The 25,839-nt window shown below is 46.8% G+C and overlaps 1 protein-coding gene across 1 annotated transcript in view; it reads left to right on the top strand.

The window, feature by feature from the left end:
- The window catches only part of magi2b (membrane associated guanylate kinase, WW and PDZ domain containing 2b), a gene marked incomplete at its 5' end in the record, with an annotated part of 101,195 nt that overhangs the window by 50,066 nt on the left and 25,290 nt on the right, over positions 1–25,839 (top strand). Inside the window, 8 exons of the mRNA XM_083654183.1 lie at positions 393–617; positions 3,926–4,154; positions 5,863–5,942; positions 13,766–13,823; positions 14,176–14,297; positions 16,279–16,461; positions 21,017–21,546; positions 22,399–22,567. Of these exons, the coding sequence (XP_083510309.1) occupies positions 393–617; positions 3,926–4,154; positions 5,863–5,942; positions 13,766–13,823; positions 14,176–14,297; positions 16,279–16,461; positions 21,017–21,546; positions 22,399–22,567 (1,596 nt within the window). The remainder of the gene's footprint in view (positions 1–392; positions 618–3,925; positions 4,155–5,862; positions 5,943–13,765; positions 13,824–14,175; positions 14,298–16,278; positions 16,462–21,016; positions 21,547–22,398; positions 22,568–25,839) is intronic.

Raw genomic sequence — 25,839 nt, 5'->3', positions numbered from 1 at the left:
CGTGAGGCTAGACCAGTTGAGAACCACTGATCTACAGGACCTTCCTCTATTATCCTTTCACCATATTGTCCTTCAGCCTTTCCCAATGACTAATGTCACATTTTCCTTACCACCAATACAATTACGGTGCTGCTTTTAGGGTGAATTCATTTCTGTGGTTCAGCCATGACAAATGCTCTTAGATCCTATTATGACAGATAACTGTCTTTTAGCTTTTTTTTTTAGCTTTGTTAGCTAAGTTAGCTAACTAGCTAGCAGTTTATTAATTTGACCAGGACCTCCACGATGTCTGCCAGAGGGTGCATTCCATCACCTGAAAGCTCTCTGTCTGTAGAACCTTCATGTGCCCTTTCCAACACCTCTCTCTCCGTGTGCCTCTCTCCCCTGGGCAGATAACTTCTACGGGACACCCAAACCCCCAGCGGAGCCGTCCCCCGCAGCCCCTCCCCTGAATGTGAGTGAGGCCCTGCTGCCCGGAGCCCGGCCCAGCGCCCAGGGCAAGAGGAAGAGGAACCAGTCCGTCAGCAACATGGAGCAGAGAGCCAGCCTGGAGCCGCCCGAGGAGGAGGAGGACGACAGCCCCGTGCTCAACGGCAACGGGGTGGCCATCACGCCAGGTAGGAGAGAGAGAGAGAGAGAGAGAGAGACAAAGAGAGAGAGAGAGAGAGAGAGAGAGAGAGAGAGAGAGAGAGAGACAAAGAGAGAGAACATATACACGTACACGGACATCATTACATGTAAGTGAAGAAGTTGATTTAGTCACAGCTAGGGCGTGATTTGTAATAAAAAAAAGGGGGAGGGGGATTTTTGGAATGCATTATTATTACCAGGTGATATTTTCCACAAGGACGCGTGGGAATGAAAAATACAAGTGCAAACCCCTATCATACACATATTTACACTTATGCCCATATCATACTGTATACAGTATGACCATATATCATACAGTATGAGCCACATAGACAGACAAAGAGATTCTGAGTAGGAAAAATGCCATGTTTGCATGCCTGCATACCTCCACACAAGCATGCATCCACTCATGCATGCTTGTGTCAGCTCCCGGTGAGGGTGGGTGTGATAGCTACAGTATGTGGTGAAGAGAAGGATCAACAACATCAACATCATGCCAAATGTCAGCCTCCTACTGTAGGGCAAACACAGTGGCCGCTAAAAGGTAATGAACTTTTTGTGGACCAACTGACCGACCAACTGACCGACGACCGACCAACAGAGTGACTTATAGAGCTGCTGGTCGCAGCTAAAAAAGGGAAATTGTGTAACACTTTTTTTAGGGCCTTTACATGTGTCCATTAACATCCCTTTTCTACAATCCTGATTCCTGTTCTGGTCGAGTAAGCAGGTTTACATATTGTCACCATATCGTACAGCGATGTGGGAATAGGAATAACGCACATCAGATCATAAATCAGACCTAGCCTGCGTATGATCAATCGGGCCATTATGGCTGAAAATATCCAGCGGTGCCAGTGCGTAATGGCTGTGCGTAGGTTTTAGAAAAATAGCTGCTGTGACTCACAGCTATTTTCTGCTTTTGTTTGGGTGTTTTTATACCACATTGCTCGTCTAAGATTAGATTGAAATGCGTTCTATTTTCACAGGTGACCTGATCACAGAAAATGTTATGACATAATATTTAGTGTGAGGAGATGATACGGCGCGGAGGCTGAGGCTGTCCCTTGGGACTTTATTTATTTCCTGTTGGCAGACAACTGTCTCACCGGTATGATTGAGGACATTAAAAGCAAGGATGCATGCCAGTTGTCATAACAATTGTTACCTTGCTCGTTTTATATTCCCCAGAGGATAGATTGAGACTTTCTATTGTCTTCTAGTCTAGTCAAGTTTTGCTTCTGCAAGTCAAACGCCTGTGCCGATGGCTACGAATCTGACAACGAACCCCCCACCCCGACCAGTCATTAACATGCTCAGCCATTAAGAGACTGTGTGTGTGTGTGTGTGTGTGTGTGTGTGTGTGTGTGTGTGTGTGTGTGTGTGTGTGTGTGTGTGTGTGTGTGTGTGTGTGTGTGATCCTCACAGGGTCTTAACCTTATGTAACGCCGTGCTCAAGGGCACCTGAATGTCTCTGCTATTATCGCTGCCCACAGTCTCATTTTGGCTTCAGCCCTCTGTCCTCTCGCCTCTCCATCCCTCTGTCCTCTTGTCTCTCCATCCCTCTGTCCTCTCGTCTCTCCATCCCTCTGTCCTCTGACTCCTCTCGCCTCTCCATCCCTCTGTCCTCTCGTCTCTCCATCCCTCTGTGCTCTGACTCCTCTCGCCTCTCCATCCCTCTGTCCTCTCGTCTCTCCATCCCTCTGTCCTCTGACTCCTCTCGCCTCTCCATCCCTCTGTCCTCTCGTCTCTGCGTCTGTCCTGCTGTCTCTGCTCTGCCGCCACTGGCCTTTGTCCTGGTTTCTATATATACCCCCACTCCCCCCATTCCCGTCTTCTCCTCCACGGTCCTGTTCCTTCTGCCCTCTCTGTCTCTCTCTCTCTCTCTCTCTCTCTCTCTCTCTCTCTCTCTCTCTCTCTCTCTCTCTCTCCCTCTCTCCCTCTCTCTCTCTGTCTGCCTCCTGTTTGTTGTTTCGTCTTTTACGTTCATTTTGTGCTGTGCTCTTCCTCTTTCCCATAGCCCTTTAGTAATGATATAGTAGTCCCATAATATTTTTAGTGCCTCTATATATGAAATATCACAGCAAAACTTTAAGTCCCTATATATTACAGTGAAAGTATAGCAATAAAAAATAACCTTTATGACAAGGTTGCTATAAACTCTTTACTGACTACTGCACACACATTATAGTCCCTATAGTGATATTATAGGAATATGATATTCAATGAAATTATTAAAGCATATTATATAGGTATATTAGGGATTTGTCATTAGGGGTGTTACTCCTCTCCTCTGTCACTTCCTGCTGATCTGCTCAGACGGCACCAGCTTCCATAGCCGTGTTCAGAATGGCTCCCTCATTCACTCCCTCACTATTCCCCATGTCGTGTTATTGATCATATAGTGAACTATATGGGGAACGATCAAACGAGTTTAGAACACTACCTCACTCTTCTTCTGCTTTGGTAAACACGGCAGCATTGCATTGTGGTATATGGCGGAAATTGTAGGGTACATTCTCTGTTCACTAGACATTGCTCTGTTGAGATTTCAGACACTTAGTACAAAATGGCCAACACACATACAGTATAGTCCACTATTTCTTTTCTGTAATAGGGAGCGCTTTGGAACAGGGCTCTTGTGTTTCTGACTCAGTCTCTGACCCCTAAAGTCTCTTGTCTTTCCCTGGTTCTCCATTTCTGACATCCTCATGTTTCTTTATCCCCTCATGCTTCTTGTCCTCTGTCCCCTTCTTCCCCCGCCTCCCTCCCCCCTCTCTCTTCTCTCTCTCCCTCTCTCCCTCTCTTCTCTCTCTCTCTCCTTCTCTTCTCTCTCTCCCTCTCTCCCTCTCTTCTCTCTCTCCCTCTCTTCCTCTCTCTCCCTCTCTCTCTCTCTCTCTCTCTCTCCCTCTCTCTCTCTCTCTCCCTCTCTCTCCCTCTCTCTCTCTCTCTCTCTCTCTCTATCTCTCTCTCTCCTGGGGGTTCATTGCTCTGCAGTGGCTTGGCTCTGACTCATCATGCATGGCGTGTGTGGCCAGAGAGTGTCAGAGTGGGGTTATGTGGAACTATCCAGAGAGGAATAGATTGTATCATAGAATAACTATGTGTGTGTGTGTGTGTGTGTGTGTGTGTGTGTGTGTGTCTGTGTGTGTGTGTGTGTGTGCGTGTGTGTGTGTGTGTGTGTGTGCGCGCGTGTGTGTGTGTGTGTGTGTGTGTGTGTGTGTGTGTGTGTGTGTGTGTGCTCGCATGTGTGTGTGTGTGTGTGTGTGTGTGTGAATGTGCATGTGCTCCACAGAGTCCAGTGAACATGAGGACAAGAGCACAGATGCCTCTGGGGAGGTTGCTGTGGAGGTGCCCAGCCAGGCCCAACCCTCCGCTGAGCCCCTCGCCGAGGGAGAGGAGGCCCCCAAATCTCCTCCCAAATCTCCAGCCAAGGTCCCAGACGCAGACGAGGAGGAGCTCGGCCCTCTGCCCGACAACTGGGAGATGGCCTACACCGAGAAGGGAGAGGTCTACTTCATAGAGTAAGAGAGATGGAAAGAAAGACTCTAGAAGAATTAATTAATTATTATTATTATGATCATTATTATGATCATTATTATGATTATTATTATTATTTCCTGATTTCCCGACAATTTTCTCCCCAATTGTACTTGGCCAATTCCCCCTGCTGCCCCAGCCGCTGCCCCACCATCAGCTGATCTGGGGAGAGCCGTACACACACACATGATTCCTCCGATACATGTGCCAGCCGCTTCTTTTCACCCGATAGTGGGGAGCTTCACCGGCAGGACGTAGCACGTGGGAGGATCACGCTATTCCCACCAGTTCCCTTTTGCCCCGAACAGCCGCCCCGACCGACCAGAGGAGGTGCTAGTGCAGCAACCAGGACACATACCCTCATTCCGGCTTCCCAACCGCAGACACAGCCAATCGTGCCTGTATGGACGCCCGACCAAGCCGGAGGTAGCACGGGGTCGTGAACCTGTGACGCCCAATTCATTAATTAATTAATTTTATTTGACAGAATGTTAAATACACGGTGGTTAGAAGCACGTACAGTAGGCCACAACCACACACATTTTGAAAATTGTTGAAGAATTTTCACACACAATAAACGAGACTTATTCCCATTGTAGAAATGGCAATGGTCACACAGGCAGCGCTCGGCGCAGCACGAGCCATACGAGTTACTTCCGGTGCTGCTGCGCAACGAACGGTAGCTTGGGGGGTAGCGCTCATTGTTTTGAATGGGGAGTTTCCCCCGTTTCCGGGTCCCCGTGCTGCCCGTGACGCGTGAGTGTCCCTACGTATTCAAGACACAGAAAACAACAACACATACACCATAAAGCAACTTACATTAAAAAAATGCACTACCGATTTGATTGAGTGATTGACTGTCAGCAGCTCAGCAGCCAGCCCTTCACTGCTCTTTTACAATGGTTCACAGTGGCAGTTTGTTTAATATGGGATGGCAATAGATTCCATTCTGTTCTTTTGGACCCAAGATCATTTCATTGACGACAAACGACTGTGTTCCTCTGAGTCTTGCCAGCGGGGCCAGCTGTTTTATTGCCGGCTGAATGAAAACACAAAATGCTTAAAAACAAATTAAACATCTCACAGTTCACCTCATTATAGACTCCTTTTATGTTTATTTGTTTATTAAAAGGATCCCCATTAGCCGCCGCCTAGACGACAGCTAGTCTATGTAAAGTATGTATGGCTGTCTTTGTTCACTAGACGACAGCTAGTCTATGTAGACTAGTATGGCTGCCTGTGTTTGCCTATGTGTGAATGTAAAGTTTATAGCATTTGACTCTGTGCGGAGTAATGGATGTAACTTAGTTAATGCTGCTAATCAGGAAAACACGCGCGCACACACACACACACACGCGCGCGCAGCGCACACACACACACACACGTGCACACACACGCACACACACACACACGCACGCGCATGCAAACTTTTGCCCTCTCCTCTCACCCTCACTAATTAGTGGCTGAGGGCTAATTAGTGGATTAATGACCATTTAGTTTACCTTCGAAATTCCTTTGTTTCTCCTTATACCACCCGCCCCTCCCCACACACACACACACACAGGTCGTTAGTGATACTTAGCATTCTCTTCCTTCTTTATCCTCTCTTCTGTCGCTCTCTCGCTGACCTCTCTCTCCCCTCCGCTCTCTTCCTGCCTCTCCTGACACGTCTCTCTCTCTGTTCCTCTCCAGTCACAACACCAAAACCACGTCCTGGTTGGATCCTCGGCTGGCAAAGAAGGCTAAGCCACCTGAGGAGTGCAAGGAAGACGGTGAGCGAGTTGAAAAGGCTGTTTAGCTGTTTGCTCTCTTGTTCTGTGAACTGTAGTTTGTGTACTTTGTCTCAAGCTCATATTTTCGTCTTTTTTGAGTGTGTAGTTTGTGCCTTTGCACTTGTGTATTTGTGCACCTGTGTTTTCTGGTCCTGCTTCACGATTGGCGTGTTCCCCCCTCAATTTTTTTTTACACAAAAATGATTTTGTTTGACGCACTTAGTCGGTCGCTGGTCTTATGTAGCCAGCCCCTTTCCACACTTATCCATGAGTTCAGTGAGCTGTACTCAAATACCAGTAACGTAAATAAAGGTTTTGAAATGTTAAAATAATGTGTATACTTAACAAATAAATGTTGCCATTCTTGCTTTGTTGCTAGTTAGCCAAGTAAATGTTAGCCCAGAAGTCACATCCAGCGTGGTCTTGCGTATTTAGTCATATTCCTTTCCAATTGCTTTCTTCTGCTCAAGCTTCATGATGAAATGTTTGGAAATTAATTTGAATGTCTACTAACAGCGTCCGCTGATGTCCAGCGTCCTGCTGAGACACTGCTGAACAATATCATCACAATCATATCGCCAAAAATCAAGGACGCTCCGCGGAGAACAAAGCCTGCCTCCTCGTCATTAGCCACTTCAAGTTGTGCTTCAAAGCAGCAAAGCAAAGCTGCTGAGGATCGTGTGTGTGTGTGTGTGTGTGTGTGTGTGTGTGTGTCTGTGTGTGTGTGTGTGTGTGTGAGCTGTGTGCGTGCGCGCGTGTGTGCTGTGTGCGCGCGTGTGTGTGTGTTGACTGTGTGTGTGCGTGTGTGTGTGCGCGCGTGTGTGTCTGTGTGTGTGCGCGCGTGTGTGTGTCGATTACAAAGAAGAACTTCAAATATGGATATCATTCATGCCAATAAGAGACAGTTTCTTGCATGATTTAAGATGATCAGACATATCACAACACAGTGAGGTGATCTTACCTCCTCTGCCACATTCACAGCCTTCAGTCAGCGACTTGGGGGGCGGGACGTGAATCATGTGATTCAACAGATTGGAATCGATATCTTCTCCTCCTACCTCTCCTCCAATCTGCCTCTCCTCAATTTTCCTCCCCACCCCCCCCCCCTCTCTCTCTCTCTCTCTCTCTCTCCCTCTCTCTCTCCCCCCCTCTCTCTCTCTCTCTCTCTCTCTGTGTGTGTGTGTGTCTCTCTCCCTCCATTCTGCATCTCTCCGTCTCTTCCTCTGCCCAGTGAAGGACTCGGCTGTGACAGGAATTCTAATAACGCCGGTCTGGCTGCACAAACCCGGCCTTCTGCAGAGGTCGCTCTGTCTCGCACTCTCTTTGACAATCTGCTTCTCACTCACAGTCTCACTCCTGCTCTCTGTCTCTCTCTCTCTCTCAAACACACACACACACACACACGGACACACACACACACATACACACACACACACACACACACACACACACACGCTGCTGTCGTCAATCTATCCATCCACATCTGCCCTCCCTCTCCTGCGTCTTTCTTTCCATTTGTCTAGTGTCAGTCTGCTACCTTGGGCTGTCTCTTTCCTCTTTTGTTTTGTCCGTCTGTCCGTCTGTCTGTCCGTCTGTCTGTCTGTCTGTCTGTCTGTCTGTCTGTCTGTCTGTCTGTCTGTCTGTCTGTCTGTGTCTCTGCAACTTAAGCTGCCTGTCCATTTGCCATTTCTGCCTGCCTAATAATGGCCGTGTAGTTGTGCATAATGAAAGATGCACGGCAGCCAGGATGTAAGACTCTACAAGGGAAGTGAATAAAACGCCAAAGCTGGAGGAGGGAACAGCATGAGGAGGTGGAGCCGTTTAACTGCCCATCTGAGCCCCAGGCAGGAGGCAAACAATCAGCCTCATCAAAGCTCTCTTCCTGCCTTCTCCATCTTGTTATTATTCCCTTTCCGCTGCTACCTAGGCCTCCCTCATCTCGTCCTTCATCATTTTCATACTTTCATATCATCTCCTTCACTGGCGCACATGTACAGTATGTCTGCGTGTGTGTACTCTGTTATATCTATATGCTCGAGCCCACTGGCACAGTTCAAAGGCTTGTCGCCACGGATCTGGCTCGCTTGCAGTCTTTTTGTCAGGCGAGTCCTTTGTTGCGCAACACGAGCCCCATATCTCCACTCTCCCTCTCTCTCTCTCTCTCTCTCTCTCTCTGTCTTTCTCTCTCTCTCTCTCTCTGTCTCTCTGTCTCTCTCTCTATCTCTCTGTCTGTCTCTCTCTCTCTCTCTCTGTCTCTGTCTCTCTCTCTGTCTCTCTGTCTTTCTCTCTCTCTCTCTCTCTCTGTCTCTCTCTCTATCTCTCTGTCTGTCTCTCTCTCTCTCTCTCTCTCTCTGTCTCTCTGTCTTTCTCTCTGTCTCTCTGTCTTTCTCTCTCTCAGAAGAAGAACAGAGCAGGACAGACTTCACATCACGGCGGGTGTTGGTTGCAATTCCGCCTCTGACGCACACTCAACCTGCAGTTTCAAAGTCATCTCAGCGCCGCTGATGAAAATGTGCCGCTCGTGTCGTGTCTGGTTTCGAGGCAGGAATCCTCACTGAGACCAATGTTACAATGTCGAACCTCTCTCTCCTCTGTAGGCTTCAGAGAGAGAGAGAGAGAGAGAGAGAGGGAGAGAGAGAGAGAGACAGAGAGAGAGAGAGGTAATATGAAAAGGGCGTCCAGCGGGTAGTGCAGCGGTAGTAGATTCCCTGCCTACCAACACGAGGGTCACAGGTTCGAGCCCCCATGTTACCTCTGGCTTGGTCGGGCGGGACGCCAGATTAAAGGCCGTTACACACCAAGAGCGACGCGAATAAACAGCATGAAACTGCGAGGCGGATTTCGACCCGCTTGACTATTCACAGCAACAGATGTGTCTAACATGTCAGAAGCAAATTTCTGAAGAATCAACCTTGGTCTGAAAAAATAAAAGCCACAATTATCGCTCATCGATACGTTGCCGTTGGTATGCACGGTTGAATTGACTGCATATAGGTTCATTGACGTACAAATTAATCGCACGTAAGAAATGCCCCCGATGTGTAAGGACCTTAGGGTATGTGTCTTTAGTCGCTGCACTAATGTCTTCTCTGGTCGGTCGTGGCACCTGTTCGGGGGGGGGAGGGGAATTGGGGGTAATAGCGTGGTCCTCCCACGTGCTACATCCTGCCGGTGAAACTCCTCGCTGTGAGGTGAAAAAGAAGTGGCTGGCAACTGGCACATGTATCGGAGGAAGCATGCTAGTCTATGGCTCTTCCCAGATCGGCAGAGTGGGTGGAGCAAAGATCAGCAGGGGGAATTGGCCAAGTACAATTGGAGAGAAAACGGGGGGGGGGGGGGTTCAGAAAGAAATTGAAAAAAAAAAGTAATAAGAAATAAGAAAGGAGAGCGAACATAATATTGAGAGTGTAAGGTATGAGTGTTGAGAGAGGGGAGCGAGAGGAAGTGATGATGATGTGATTTCCTGTCGGTCAGCTCTCCGCTTCCTCTGAAGACGGCAAGAGACAGATGACAGACGGAGAGAGATACGCATCCGGTGTCAGATAGTGATGGAGCCATGCTGAATGTTACCTCCGAGTTACATCATTGTTATTTCGCTCTGTCTTTCTCTCTCTCTCTCTCTCTCTCTCTCTCTCTCTCTCTCTCTCTCTGTCCCTGCTGCTCTCGCCCGCTTCAGTCCATGTTAAAGACGCAAATTCCCCAAACAGGTATTGTGATTTTCGTGCGGGCAGTCTTGTGTGGTGCATTAGATTACTGTATATTATGTGGAAGGATTTGGGGGGCTGTCTACTGTTGTGTTTAGCATGCGATGTAGCTTGCTGATATATACATGAAGTTTGGAGGATGTTTTTTAGTGATATATAAACGTGTTCTGTTAGATATGGTGTGTGATTTTTTTCTCCTCTAAGTCAAATGAGTTTATTGTATGTGTTCGTGCTGCCTGCCTCCCGTCAGAGGGAAGATGACTCATCTAATGCAGAGAAATCCAAATTAGACTATGTCAAGAGAGATGCCAGCACAGGCACACGTAAACAAGCACCAGGAAACGCAAGCACGCCCCCGCTGTACACACACGGACCCCCTGAACACACTCATTAATAAAGGCACGTGCACAAGCATATATAGCGTTACGGATATTGGATAGGACAGTCAGACATAGACACACGTGCAGAAAACGGGCACATTCGCACACAAGGACACGGAAAGCCATGAAAGCTACCTTGGCAATCTGTCGCTATCTCTCGGGGGCTAATGTGTGCATAATATGTGCGAGGTGTTAATTGATTTGCTGTCACAGACGATGAGGGCTTCACTCATTCAGACATGCAACAGATGCAATCGCAACCTAAGCCGCTCAGTTTCGCCCCGGCTAATACACATCGCAAACACACACACACACACACACACACACACACTGCAAATATGGACAATCGATCACACAAATGCACGAAAACACGCGCACGCACGCGCGCGCGCACACACATTCTCTCTCTCTCTTCTATTTCAGAGGAAAGAAATAGAGACAAGACAGAGCCCTCAGCTCAGGCGAGAGAGAAAAAGAGACTTCCACTGGTGGTTTCCATGGAAACTGTCTCCCTTTCACTTTAGGGGGAGGGCAAGCAATGTTGGCTGACTAGTGGATGAGTTAGGCAGACATTTAAGGTGGTTCGGAGGAGGGGGGGGGGGGGGGGGATTTAAGGTGGGTTGAAGTGTGAATCCATACGATTCGAAAGCATTGCTTTTTTCTGCCTACGGTGTGAGTCGGGTTATCCGAGGTAACGGGAGCGCGCTGTGTGCATGCGCTTTGAGCAAAGGGGAAAGCAGAGGAGATAATTGCAGTGCACTTTCTCCTCGCAGTGCACTCTCACCAACACCCAGGGATGCACATCCATACTGCTTAATATGCATACATGTGCGCATATCAGATGTCGGATTCACAAATCTACTTATAATTACATCACATTGTGAGAGGCGTGTTGAGTATTGATGTCACACAATTCTAATAATAAAAAAGAACGTGTGGCTATGGATTTTGAAAGTGCATAAGTGTGTGTGTGTGTGTGTGTGTGTGTGTGGCTGTGTGCGTGTGCATATGCGTGTGTGTGTGTGTGTGGTTGTCAGTGGTTATGGTTTACTCAGAGGTGACTAGTTAGTTATCGATCCCTGCTCTCCCACTGCAAGCTAATGAGGGATGCAGAGTGGAGGCAGTGGAGCGTCCCACCTGCACACGACAGGAAGCCCCCCCCTCCAATTCAGCACATCATCCACACCGCACATCCAACACACACCCTCACCCTGTGTGTGTGTGTGTGTGTGTGTGTGTGTGTGTAGGGTAAGTGTGATGTCATGCTCTATTTGTCATCTTTGTTGGGTACAGTATTACCCTGGCTCCAGAGACCTTTGAAGCCACGCCCACTCCACAGTTGTGAATTTGGCTCTTCTTGGGTCTGGAATCGCCATGTGCAAATGCCTTTTCTCCGGTTGAAAATCCAATGACGGACGCTGATTGGCTAACGCTGTTGTCAGTCATGCGCAACAGAAACAGCTGTGGCCAAAGCTAATGTGTGGATTCTAGTCATAGGTTGATCTTGCCGCACGGACCGGTTTATGTGACGGACATGTAACTTCCTGGTCAGACGTTACTGATATTCTGCTCTCCGTCTCATCATTATGTGATCATATCAGAGGCATAAAGATTACACAACGTAACGTAGCTAGCTAACGCTGGCTAGCATTAGCTAGCTACGTTAGCTTGTGCTTGTGACTAGCAAGACTGCTGCGGCTGCCCTGCCGATTGGTAAGGGAAGACCGAAGCCCGCCCCCCTCATAGAAATGCTCTGAAGTGAGCGCAATCTCAGACGAAGAGGCAACGAGTTTATGAATTGACGATGCAGTTTGAATATCAGGCTAGTACAGTATGCTTTGCCCTGTGCAAAATCCCCACCTACGGATATTGTCATGCATTTAATGAATACGACCCTTTAATACAAAGACATGAGGGTGAATTAAGAGGACAATGAATAGGTAATGTATTCTAATCAGAAGCATTGCGTTTTATGAGTGGGAGGGTTAACAGCTTGGACAGATGGACTGTCAGTGTGTGTGTCTGTGTATGTGCTTCAAGTGTTTTCCTGTTAGTAAAAGTTGTCGTTGTTGTTGTTGTTTACAATTGGTCACTTAGCCAATTCCCCCTGCTGTCCCGGTCGTTGCTCCACCACCTTCTGACGATCTGGGGAGAGTTGTAGACTAGCACATGCCTCCTCCCATACATGTGCAGTCGCCATCCGCTTCTTTTCACCTGACAACGAGGTTCAAGTTTTCAAAGGTTCAGAAATGTTTAAAAACTGTTTAAAAACTGTTAAACTGTTTTAACTGTTTTAACTGTTTAACTGTTTAACTGTTTAACTGTTTAAATCATGGGCTATGACCCAGACCAGAAACTCACAAGCAGACACAGAGTCAGAGAACAGTTCAATGGTGTTTACTGAATGTTTAGGCAGATATTTACAGGGGGGCACTGAGGCCAGAATGTGCAACAGACTGTGAGCAGGAGCAGAGGGGCAGGCGACGCGTGGAGACTTGGCTGCAGGAACAGGAGAGCAGAGTAGCTTGGCGGTGGAGGACGCTGGTAGGGTGGAGACCCGGCCCCGTAGTGGCCGGGCGCACTGGCTAGTAGAACCAGATTCGAGGCTGTGGTTCAGCAGGCGGGCGGCGGGAGGACAGGGTAAAGCCAGATGGCAGTGGCTTGAGAATTCGACAGGCTATAGGGCAAGTGCTGCCTACTAGCACGACAGAGACACCTCCAGCTCCACCCAGAGACACCTCCAGCTCCACCATGCCAAGCGGCCGTAGATTAGAGACAGGTTCAGAGAGTAGAGGGGGATGCTGAAGGTGCTGAAGGCCATTAAGGGCGGCACCAGCAATCTTACGGCACAACTTGACAATTTGACCCAGTCTGTTCTTGTTTTTAAAGCTGAGACTACCAAACCAACATATCATAGAAAAAGAAATGACAGACTCGATAAAAGAAGCAGACAAATGTTCATCAATGTCCTGATGTCCACATTAAAACTTCTCAACTTCCTTAAAAAGAACAGCAGTTGATCTGCCTTTTTACAGATGACATCTGTAATCATCTGTGTGTAAGTGAGCAGTTAGGAGAAGTGGATTGGAGGAGTAGGGCGTGGAGTACGGGAGTTTTAGAGTTGCCTTGACCCAGTTCCTCCTGCGATAGAGAGAGGAGAGATAAATCAACCAAACGATGGATGAGCCGAGGAAAAGAGCAGCGGAGAACCAGGAGAGGCAGAGGAGGAAAGAGCAGCAGAGAACCAGGAGAGGCAGAGGAGGAAAGAGCAGCAGAGAACCAGGAGAAGCAGAGCAGGAGACAATTAACACAGCAGCTGTGGCAGCCATCCAAGGAGAGAGGGAGTGGGTGGCGAAGAGAGAAAACAGACAAATATGAAGTGGTATGGAGTAGGTATTTGTCCTTGAAGGAGTGGTACGGACGACAAATGGAGAGAAGGAAAAGAAGAAAGAGATTGCGGTCCCAAGATGAGATGCATTAGACATTTCAGATGTTCCTTTGCTACCGCCCTGCTTTGTATTGATGTCTGTGTTGTGATTCGTGTCTCCATGAAGAAGCCACCGCTGTGGATCGAACTGTTGTCTGTCTACTAAAAGAGCACTTTGGGAGCATCTAGCAGTGAGCCCTGCAGAATTCATGTTGTCTCCCTTCAATGGTTCAATTTAGTGCCCACATTCTTTTCCTCGACGCTCAGCATAAACTGACTTCATTTTCCCGTCTGTTTTCCCCGGCCTCTCAGAGCTTCCCTATGGCTGGGAGAAGATAGATGACCCCATCTACGGCAGCTACTACGTAGAGTAAGTCTCCCTGTTGATTCGGATGCCTCAACTGCTCCACAATGGAGTAAAGCAGCACAAATGCATTTCCATGATTCGCAATATAAATGATGAATGACTGAATTGCCATTCCTGTCTCACATGTCGCTGCTCATTTGACAGAACCGTTACTGTGATTCTCTTGAGGATGCTGTAGTGACAAAACCTGCCTTTCCCACCTATTGTATTTTCTAAAAATGTGTTTCATTGCCAAATGCCAACCTTTGAACAAAATACACTCAATCTAAAATGTTTGATTGAACTAATTGAAAGTGCGCATGCTTTTTTTCTCGACCAGGTCACATTTGTTGTAATGATGAGTTAATCTTTTCAGCCACATCAATCGAAGGACCCAGTTTGAAAACCCGGTCCTGGAAGCGAAGAGACGCCTGGAGCAGCAGCAGCAGATTCAGAGCCAGGGCCTCTCAGCTCTGCCACTGCCTACGATATACAGAGGTACACTTCACATTGTACAATTGCTTACAGGAGATTGAAAATGAACTCCACTCCATGGTTTATTGCCCCTCATATAATTCTTTATGAGTTGGGGGCATCTGGGTAGCGTACAGGTAAAAGCACTCGCCTACCACTACCACTGCGGAGACCCGGGTGCAATTCCCGGTAGTGGTACTTCCGGCTTGGTTAGAGACGTCCCTACAGACACTGTCTGCGGGTGGGGAGCCGGTGAGGTATGTGTCCTGGTCGCTGCACCGGTGCCTCCTCTGGTTTGTCGGGTGCCTGTTTTTGGGAGAGGGGAACTGGGGGGAATAGCGTGATTCCCCCACAAGCTACGTCCTGCTGGTGAAACTCCTCACTGTCAGGTGAAAAAGAAGCGGGTGGTGACTGCACATGTATCGGAGGAAGCATGTGCTAGTAGTCTATGGCGCTCCCCAGATCGGCAGAGGGGGTGGAGCAACGGCCGGGACAGCAGGGGGAATTGGCCAAGTACAATTGGGGAGAAAATGGGATATATATATATATATATATATATATATATATATATACTTGTATATATATTTTTTTATTAAAAAAATAAAAAATAAATGAAGTTGTGTGATAATCAATGGTGATTTATTTTGATGAAGGATGGTCAAAGCCTTGAAATATCTGTTTAGGAATCCTTATTCTGAATTCTGATATTGAAAGTCATTGTTTGTAATGTAATTTGAAGGTGAATTGTAGATTCATTGTATGTTGTATTGGACCTTTTGTTTGATCACATCGTTTCACAGTGGCATGCCATGTGGGCTGGGCACCAGTATAGAGAGCCAAAGTGGAACGTCACTTCCTGCTTCAGCACTGTACCAGAGATTTTCATCTGCCATTTTATTTTCACATAGACATTTTGTAAAATGCTTATAAAAATAGTTTAACTTGTTCAAACCAAACGGTTCAGATATATTTAGAAACAGGAGAGATCGCATAACATTTCACTCTGACCAAAACGTTAAAAAAAATGCGGGTTTAAAGAAAATGTTTTTTCAATGTTTTTTTTTTAGTTTTGGTCCGAGTTAAATGTTCTATGGTCTCTTCCGATTCTAAATATAGCTGAACCGTTTGGTTTGACCAAGTAAAACTATTTTTATACGCATTTTACGAAATGCCTATGGGAAAATAAGTGGCGGAAGAAAATCTCTGGTACAGTGCTGAAGCAGGAAGTGACGTTCACTTTGCCTCTCTATAATGTATGACACTATAAATGAAAACAAATCACATCGTAACACTATGCGCAGTGCCGAAAACAAGACATGCTCAAACATTCACACAATCGCACAGATATGAGCCTGCCTGGTTTACAGACACATTGCTTTTTGCCCCAAGCCAGAGGAGGCCCTGAGATTTGTAATTTAATGATACATTCGTTCTCTGATACAAATTTGCCACCTTCAATAGTTGTACATTGAGCATTCTTTTTTTATATATTGTTTTCTTAACCAATCTCATGGGATGGGCAGCTTAGTGGGTGATCACCATAATACTTCCATGGTGAGTACAGCGAACAAAAATGCACAGATGCACAATGTCACAATGCACAGGGTGGAGTGGAGCTGGCTGGCAGAGGACATGCTTTCCCTGGGGCCTCCAGCAGGAGAATCCAGGCATGAGTATGGGAACGGACCGGACCAAGGCACAATGCACTGCTACAGTACAGCCGTGCAAAAACCTGATTATATCTCCAAACACTCAACTTTTCAGGAATCAAGGAAAACAAATTAAAACGAATAAAAAAAACACGTCTTCACTGATGGCTATGCATTTGGGTGTTGAATGGGTTTCATGGGCCCTTTTACTCAATATGTATACTGCTTGATCAACCCATTTTGGGAAACATTGCCAGAGGATAATAAAAAAATATCACCATATAAAATCTTTTCTGGCACTTCATTCCTTCCGCTCTTTCTTTCCGCGCCCTCCCTCCCTCCCTCCCTCCCTCCAGAGAAGCCCCTCTTCACGCGGGACCCGACCCAGCTGAAGGGCAGCTTCCTCTCCACGGCGCTGCAGAAGAGCAACATGGGCTTTGGCTTCACCATCATAGGAGGCGACGAGCCCGACGAGTTCCTGCAAGTCAAGAGCGTCATACCAGAGGGCCCCGCCGCACAGGACGGGAAGATGGACACAGGTAACCATGCGTAGCTCCATAAGGGTTATGGCTCGTAGGTGAGGTGATGAAGTAAGGGACAAACAAGCTTACATCACCACAGATCACGTGCACCAGAAAACTGCAAAGTGTGTCGTCATTTTGATGCTACAACATTATGGGGGCATAATTGTTTTTGCCATCGCCGATCGAGTGCTGCCAAAGTGGCAGTTTTGTTGGGCACAAGCAGTTTTTTCCCCCCAAGCCTGTCTGGTCATTTGTTGGCTCACCATGCCGTGCGTGTGCTGAAATGAGCATGGGAGTGCACTAGAAGGAAGTGTCAACATAAATCAGGTGGTGCAGTGCAAATTTGGCTTCGAGAAATTACTATTGCGCCTCTGCCTGCTCAGACTATATTTTAGCAAAAATGCTGATGTTCTGTAATGTTTCTGTGGCTTTCTTATGAACCTATTTTTTGTTTGTTAGGTTTTCCTGTTTCATTTTGATATAAATTCTTCAACTAATGACAAATTGAATGCAACTTTGACCATTTGACCATTGACTCATTTATACTCCATTTTCATACGTAAATAGATGCGTCCGTTCCAAACGGTGTAATCGTCACTGCCCACATACTTTCATGCGTCTTTCACGTTGGTATCATGTTAAGCAATACATCCACCAGTGGGCAATAGAGAGTCAAATGCATGAGTGTGTGTGTGGTTTTGCTCCGTTTCATGCATATCCGTAAGCTTTCAGATGATGGACAAAAAACGCACGAAATGAACGCAGAGTACAGACAGAAGGCTCTGAGAAGGTCTTTAATGTAGAGTATAATTGGGCCTTAAGGCAACTGTTGCCAATTCTGTCAGTAAGGCAATATACTAAGCTGTTTACATGATGGCATAATTTAAGAACTCTCCACAATACTCCCATTTACATGATTGAAGTACTTCTTTTGATTGTCCATACAGATTTGTGGGTTTTAATACTAAAAGAATAACCACTATAAATTTCACCAAATCAATTATAGCCGTGCTCCTGCTGCACATTGTGCTCTTCGTCGCAGCCATAGGCCTATCTCTATTACAATTAGAAAGTGACATCCATTCGGCGCTGCTTTCTGGACACCTGATGGATACTGATGTGGTTGAGATAAGGACACAGAGAAATTGCTCAAATTGTCGGCTGCAGATGGATTGCACAGACCTGTCCTGTCGCCTTTGGGCGGCTACAGGGATTTAGTCGACCGAAAGGCATCGCCCTCATCCACACTACCATTACAAGCAGTTGTGGATGACAGGTATGGATAAGAATCGCGCCTTAATCTAGCTCAGTAAAGACTACACTTCCCTTCGACCATATTATTCATGGAAAAACATGGCGACAGGGATTTCAATATCTCTAGAAACATGAATTCAACTTAAAAACGGGCACCGTTTGCCCTTGGCAGCATATTTGGGGATCTGTTATTCGCGGCTTGTGATTGTGCAACTCCCGTACAAGGACATCACTCTCCTCTTGGGAAAAGCTTTCTGTCACTGTCAGTGCGCCGCGGCAGGGAACACACTGCTTTTAAAGGGAATGAGCGGAGATCATTTGATTGACCATGATTGACACCAGCCACTACCACACCTACTGATCGTTTCATCCATCCCGTTCTACCACTGCACTGCGCTATGAAATGTCTCCAGGGGCCTTGATGAAGATAGCCATACCATAACTGCCCAGTCAGGTTTGATCCCTGCAATAGCCAGCGTGTGTCCATCACTAAGGTGTAGACCACAGCCAGGAGGTACAGTGCAGCTCCAGCCTGGCTGAGTGAAGGCTCTGCTCTGCTACTGTGTGAGGCTTGATGTTCTCTCCACTGAACCGGCACGCTGGCCCCATGCCTGGCTGCACTGTAGGTGTCTAAACTGCTCATTTTGGAGCTGGGAATTCTCCTTCCTAGTTCCTCTCCGCCTCTACATCTCTCTCTCTCTCTCTCTCTCCGCCTATCAGTTTCTTTCTTATCTGGAATCAATCTCTCTCGATTGTTTTCCCATCTCTCTCTTTGTCTCTCTGGCTTACCCTTTATATACGTCTGTATCTACCCATCTCATCTGACACGTCTCCTCTGCTTTCAGCCCCGGGACATTTTCTGTCCAATCCGCCTTTTTCTCTCAGCATCCCTCTATCCTGGTCTGTCAGCCCTTCTCCTTTCTCTCTGTTCTGATTTCTCTCTCTCTCTCCAACTTGCTCTGTGACATTGCCAGAGCCCCCTCACTCACTCACACACAAGCATACTGTACACACACACACCAGCATATACACACACACACACACACACACACACACACACACACACACACACACACACACACACACACACACACACACACACACACAAGCATACACACACACACATTCACACTCATGTATGCACATGCATATTCACACTCATGTATGCACACGCACATTCACACACAAGCATACACACGCACATTCACACTCATGTATGCACACTGCACTCAGTCACATGCAGGCACTCCCTGGCTCAGATTAGCTGGCCTATTTGAGCTGTGCGGCATTGCTGTTAGGGATTTTGTATGCTTGTGTATGTGTATGTGTGTGCGCGTGTGTGTGTGTGTGTGTGTGTGTGTGTGTGTGTGTGTGTGTTTGTGCGTGCGTGCGTGCGTGCATGCGTGTGTGTGTGTGTGTGTGTGTGTGTGTGTGAGAATGCCCCCAGAAATGTGAAATAGAGGATTTGAGGCAGCTGCATTTGTCATGGGGCTGTGCCTTTAACTAAAGCAGTGAAGGCTACTTCTCTCCCTGTGAGCAGAGGCACACTAAACCATAAACACTCTCACACACACTCTCCCTGTGAGTGTGAGCAGAGGCACACTAAACCATAAACACTCTCACACACACTCTCCCTGTGAGTGTGAGCAGAGGCACACTAAACCATAAACACTCTCACACACACTCTCCCTGTGAGTGTGAGCAGAGACACACTAACTAAACCATAAACACTCTCACACACACTCTCCCTGTGAGTGTGAGCAGAGGCACACTAAACCATAAACACTCTCTCACACACTCTCCCTGTGAGTGTGAGCAGAGGCACACTAACTAAACCATAAACACTCTCACACACACACTCCCTGTGAGTGTGAGCAGAGGCACACTAACTAAACCATAAACACTCTCACACACACACTCCCTGTGAGTGTGAGCAGAGGCACACTAACTAAACCATAAACACTCTCACACACACTCTCCCTGTGAGTGTGAGCAGAGACACACTAACTAAACCATAAACACTCTCACACACACACTCCCTGTGAGTGTGAGCAGAGGCACACTAAACCATAAACACTCTCACACACACACTCCCTGTGAGTGTGAGCAGAGGCACACTAACTAAACCATAAACACTCTCACACACACTCTCCCTGTGAGTGTGAGCAGAGACACACTAACTAAACCATAAACACTCTCACACACACACTCCCTGTGAGTGTGAGCAGAGGCACACTAACTAAACCATAAACACTCTCACACACACTCTCCCTGTGAGTGTGAGCAGAGGCACACTAAACCATAAACACTCTCACACACACTCTCCCTGTGAGTGTGAGCAGAGGCACACTAAACCATAAACACTCTCACACACACTCTCCCTGTGAGTGTGAGCAGGGGCACACTAACTAAACCATAAACACTCTCACACACACTCTCCCTGTGAGTGTGAGCAGAGACACACTAACTAAACCATAAACACTCTCTCACACCCCCTCCCTGTGAGCAGAGGCACACTAACTACACCATAAACACTCTCACACACTCGCATTTTGCCTTCCCACCCGGCCGTCAGTGGGACAGCCGTCAGTGGGACAGCCGGCCGTCAGTGGGACAGCCGTTGCACAGATATGTGTCATCAATCATCATCATGCATCATGCGTGAGAGAGCCGCTCCTGAACTGTTGTTTATTGTTTGTGAGCGTGTCTGTGCACGGCCATGTGTGCTTCCCCTTCAAATGTTCAAGATTTCCACGATTGCGTATTCTGTGCGGATGCCAGTGTGCACCAGATGGTTGGCATATACACAGAGACAAACCAAGACACTGACCCTCCATCTCTCTCTCTCTCTCTCTCTCTCTCATGCACACACACACACACACACACACACACACACACACACACACACACACACACACACACACACACACACACACACACACACACATGCACTTGTAGATTGCCTGCAGTGCCAGTGAACTGATTATATCCCAGTGTGACACTTCGGAGGGATATGATGCTTCTTCTATGTGATTGCAGCATGCTCTGTTGCCGCTGAGATTTGACAGTCATGGCAACAGAAGGTGGTGATAAGAAAAACAGTATGTTTTCACATGCACCACTGAAAGCGTGATCAGGTGGTCCATGTGAGTCTGAGTGAATGTTCGGTTCTTTTCACTTCATCTGCTCAAATCGTTATTTGCAATATGTTGCCGTACTTCAGGATCCACCTTAGAGTGTGGCCATCAGCCACGCATGACATGGACTCAGACGCTGAAGCTGTTCTTGCTTCTCCCGTCTCTTCCTCGCTCTCCAGGCGATGTCATCGTCTACATCAACGACATCTGCGTGCTTGGCACCACACACGCCGATGTGGTCAAGCTGTTCCAGTCAGTGCCCATCGGTCAGAGCGTGACCCTGGTGCTCTGTCGAGGGTACCCTCTGCCCTTTGACCCCGAGGACCCCAGCGGCGCGGCCAGCGCCTCCCTGACCCCCATCGGCCTGGAGCATCGCCCCCTGGTTGTGAACGGCCGCGGCAGCTACGACCCCTACCTGGAGTACCTGTCCCTGAGCTCCCAGCTGCCTCCCCAGGCCCTAGCCCAGCCCGGGGGCTCCCACCCCGGGGACACGCACCTGGACGGCTCCTCCCTGCCGTCCACCACCCCCGGCTCGGGCCCGGCGCTCACGCCTCACGACGACAACGTGTCCATGGCCTCCTCGGGCGCCGCGGGCGTCGCCGGGGCGGCAGCGCAGGGGGCCGAGCTGCTGACCGTCACTATGGTGAAAGGGGCAGAGGGATTTGGGTTCACTATTGCCGATAGTCCCACGGGCCAGCGGGTTAAACAGGTGATGTATTGAGTTTTCTTCTGTATATCTTTTATTTGTTATAGGAGAGCGTAGAGTACAGAATGAACAATAGGAATTGAAGCTTTTGGTTGTGGCTGTAATGTATGTTTTATATTATAGATGTATGTTGTGTATTTACTGGAACAATAACAAGATAACTCTAAAGCGTAGCACTACATTGTTGCTCAAGCATTCACACTACAATATCAGAAAATGATGCTTCACTGCGCTGAGCTACTGGATTCTCCTGCCCCTTCTTTAATAGAACCTTAATTTGATTGGTTGGAAATCTTTTATTGTTGTCAGTGCATCCCCAAAAAAATGCTATAAAATCTTACCAAATATACAGTATAGTTATAGTTATTATTTTTTATTTCTTTTTTTATAGTTATCATAGCAGGGTCACATGCATTCTATTGATCACATTATTATTATTATTATTATTATGATGATGATGATGATTATTATCATCATCATCATCATCATTTATAGTTAATAGTCATTTTCATAGTTATGATTGTAGATGTGAACGGGCCTTAAGGGTACAGTTAAGTCCGCTCATTGAACAGAATATATTAGAATCTTGATTTAGATGTTATAAAAACATCTCAGCATTTAAATTAATACATTGAGATCCCTGCATACAAAAATAAACCATACGTAGGTTGATGCTCTGACACATTAATGATGGAACCCTTGGAAGTTATACAAGAGTTGCATGATACCACAAAATGCAAGCCGACTATTGAGTGGGAGTGTGAGCAGGCGTCTGTGTTGTGTGTGTGTGTGTGTGTGTGTGTGTGTGTGTGTGTGTGTGTGTGTGTGTGTGTGTGTGTGTGTGTGCGTGTGCAGGTGCTGGAGGCGGGCTCCCAGGCAGCGTCCGGGCTGACAGAGGGAGACCTGATCCTGGAGGTCAACCAGCAGGCGGTGGCTGGAGCGGGACACGGCCGCGTGGTGGAGCTGCTCAAAGAGTGTCCTGTCGGGGCAGAGGCCACACTCCTCATACAGAGGGTGGGAACAGGTACCGTGTGCATTGTTCTGTCTGTCTATCGGTCTGTCTGTCTTTATCCGTCTGCTTCTCGCCAAAATTTTGCCTAAATTTGTGGTGTTATTTAGCTACCTTCCTGACAGACTTGCATGACATGGTTGGTACAAATCGATTCCTTAGGTCTTCTAGTTTCATATGATGCCAGAAACTTCACTCTGGATTTAAAACTGAGCCTGCTGCAGCCTCTGAAAGTAAATGTTAAAAATTGTGATATTTCCCAAATATCGTGATATTTCCCAAATATCGCGATATTTCCGAAAATCCGCCCAATCCGGCTACTCCATAGGGTTAATGTTATGTAAAAACCAATGGGTTAGACAAACTTTTTGATTGACAGCCAGAAATAACCAATCCTCTAGCGCTTTACCGTGACATAACCGTGACAATAGGTAAATTTCCCAGTTAAATATATGCTAGGCTCTGATTGACTCAAATGTGCCCAAATATCATGCATTTTCATCCCCAACCGAAGGCTTGCAAGAAGACAGTGAAGTTGAAGTGCGAGCGTAGAGATTTTGATTATGATAATTCTGTCTGGTATGGTAATTCCCTCTTCTTCTTTTTTTTAACAAATTAGAATCATAAAACAAATCACAGTGGCCCATTATTTGGATTTTATTCAAATCTGAGATAGACTTTGCCAGATTTTAATTTAGGAATATTAAATAACTTGAACTGCCAATTGCTCAATGACAAATTAGGTTATTAGATTGTGTAGAATAGCAGCAGCAGAAGTAACTGAGAATGAAATGGAGAAAAGAAGAGAGTATGCACAGAAATATACCAAACGTATGATAGGTGGAAATAAAATATATATATATATCAACATAATTGTATGTGATATACAACAATGAGAAGGGTATGGGAATATGAAGAAAATGTGAATTCACAGCAGATATATGATGTAACATAATGTAGAGAATGTGCCATTTTGGATGAGTGCATATCTAGTTGTCAACACTCCATTTGGACGTATAGTATGTGCAGTATTGATTGCCTGTTGACATCAGCATGGCATAAAGCATACAGTATTATGTAGAAAAATATCTCATATGTGTTGAATAGTATGCAGAGAATGCACATAAATATTCACAGATCAGAAAACTGATGGTGTTTTTCTCACTGTTAGGTGTTGTGTCGCTCGATGGGTAGCCTACAGCAGTACAGCACGTCACTGACACTGCTAGGTGAAGGAGTATAATTCCCATTGGGGCCAGCCACGCTAAAAATGCTTGCAGTCATTGTACTTTAATGTGCTTTGGATAAATAGCGTCCGTCAAATGACAGCGTAGATTGGCATCTAGCTGGCAAGCAAGTTTAACTGACACGGTACTGTTTAAATATACAAACATTTTTTTTTTACTTTCTGTTGATTGACGTGTGTACAGAGATAGTTTATGAATGCAACTCTGGCCAAGGACCAAGTGCGTCATGTAGCAACTAGGCGACCTCATGGAACTCAAGCCATTTGAGGAAACTACAGCTTTCAACAGCCCAAGTTTGGCACTGATGACATCACTGATGACATCATCACTGAAGGCATCACTGATGACATCATCACCATTTCAACAGCCCACCTTTGGCATTGATGACATCACTGAAGACATCACTAATGACATCATCGGTGATGACATCATCACGGTTATCCATTCCTGACTGACTGACTGAATGAATGCCTGACTCACCCCCAAAACTCCTTCTCTTGACCACGTGCTGCACGTGGTAAAAAAGAGGAGTGATGTCCGACCAGAAAGCTGTGAACAATATGGACATGATTTGAGTGTATTGTGGCCATTTGTTGCTCTAAATGTTCAACAATGTGTTGAATCATTGATTAGATATAATTTGTTTAATATGATTGACCACCCTCCAGCCTGTCTGGGGGTGCGTGCGTCCGTGCGTGTGTGTGTTAATCTGTCTGGAAAACTGCTGTTTTGTCTCAACATTGGTGTTCTGCCAACACTGTCAAAAGCTAACATTAGATCTTCGCTGTGTTTTTTTGTTTGTTTGGCTGTCGGTGTGTTTAGACAGAGCATTCAGGACTAGTGTTGTTTCACAATGCCTGTGACGTGCCAAACACCACTGCCAAGCTCTACTTCTTCACTAGCTTCAATTCTCTGTGTATCTTCAGCAGTTCGGCCTCTAGAGGTTAAAGACTTTAGGGAGAGCGCATGCCCTCGCTCTGTCGGGAAGATATTCAATTGGAGGGTTTTAAAGTGTAGTTGAAAAACCAATGAGATCATTGAATGGTGGTGAGGTGCAGAATTAGTTGAGAAGGAGTTCTTGAGTTCAGAATGAGTTCTGGAAACGTTGCCAGCACAACATGGAGGGAGGCCATTTTCCCTCCCCTCCTATTTCCTGCAAGATTGGCCACCTGCGTGGAAATTAAATTGCACAGTGAAAGCTTTATTTGTTTGACATGTGCTCTTGCACCGATTCTCTAAAAGGTGTTCTGGTCATAGGGTCCAAATTTGCCTTGGTAATTACTGGGAGCTGCCTATAACACTGAACACATTGCCATCTCACACACACACACACACGCACGCACGCACGCGCGCGCGCGCGCGCGCACACGCACACACACACATGCGCACACAAAATAATAATGTAACTAGAAAAGTGCACTCAGTAGAGTGCAGATCTCCGCCAGGCACCGCTACGTCTAACCGAAACCCAACTGCAAAGGGAACCGCTACGGGAAACACCGGACGGATAACGCCCCGTGCAGACTACAGCGACGTTTTTCGCATGTAGACGCCTGCTGCTGGTCGCTTGGTGCTACAGCTTGATTGGCTGTCTTGCTGTATTTCCGTCTTCAATTGGTCACAAATGTCATTGCTCTATTGACATCGTGAAGAGCGATTTTCTCTGAAATGTGTGTTAAAATTAGCCAATTACACATCCTTTGCACAGGGCAGGCTACATTAAACTGAGACCACAGACGTTTTTAAAGCAACTGACAGTAGCAGGCTGGTAGCAGGGCACTGCCAAGGTGGCCTTAGGGATCTCAGGGCATCACGGCCAGAGGGAGGGGCAACGGAGGCCATGGCCTCTGTGTAATTCCCACCCTGCCTGGCGGTGATAATAACACAAAAGGTTAATTGTGGCGACACTTGACCTGCCATCCAACAGATGTGCAGTTCACATTTACTGTACGTTTCATCACTGTCTCTAGGTCTTGCCCGAAGTGCCAAGAGTTCATTTGACTTTTCATTGTTTCTGAGAGGATAGCAGAACTCTAAAAA

This window comes from Poromitra crassiceps (assembly GCF_964638095.1).
Source record: "Poromitra crassiceps genome assembly, chromosome: 18".
In the NCBI taxonomy this organism is placed as follows: Eukaryota; Metazoa; Chordata; class Actinopteri; order Beryciformes; family Melamphaidae; genus Poromitra; species Poromitra crassiceps.
This window is presented reverse-complemented; position numbering and strand designations above follow the sequence as displayed.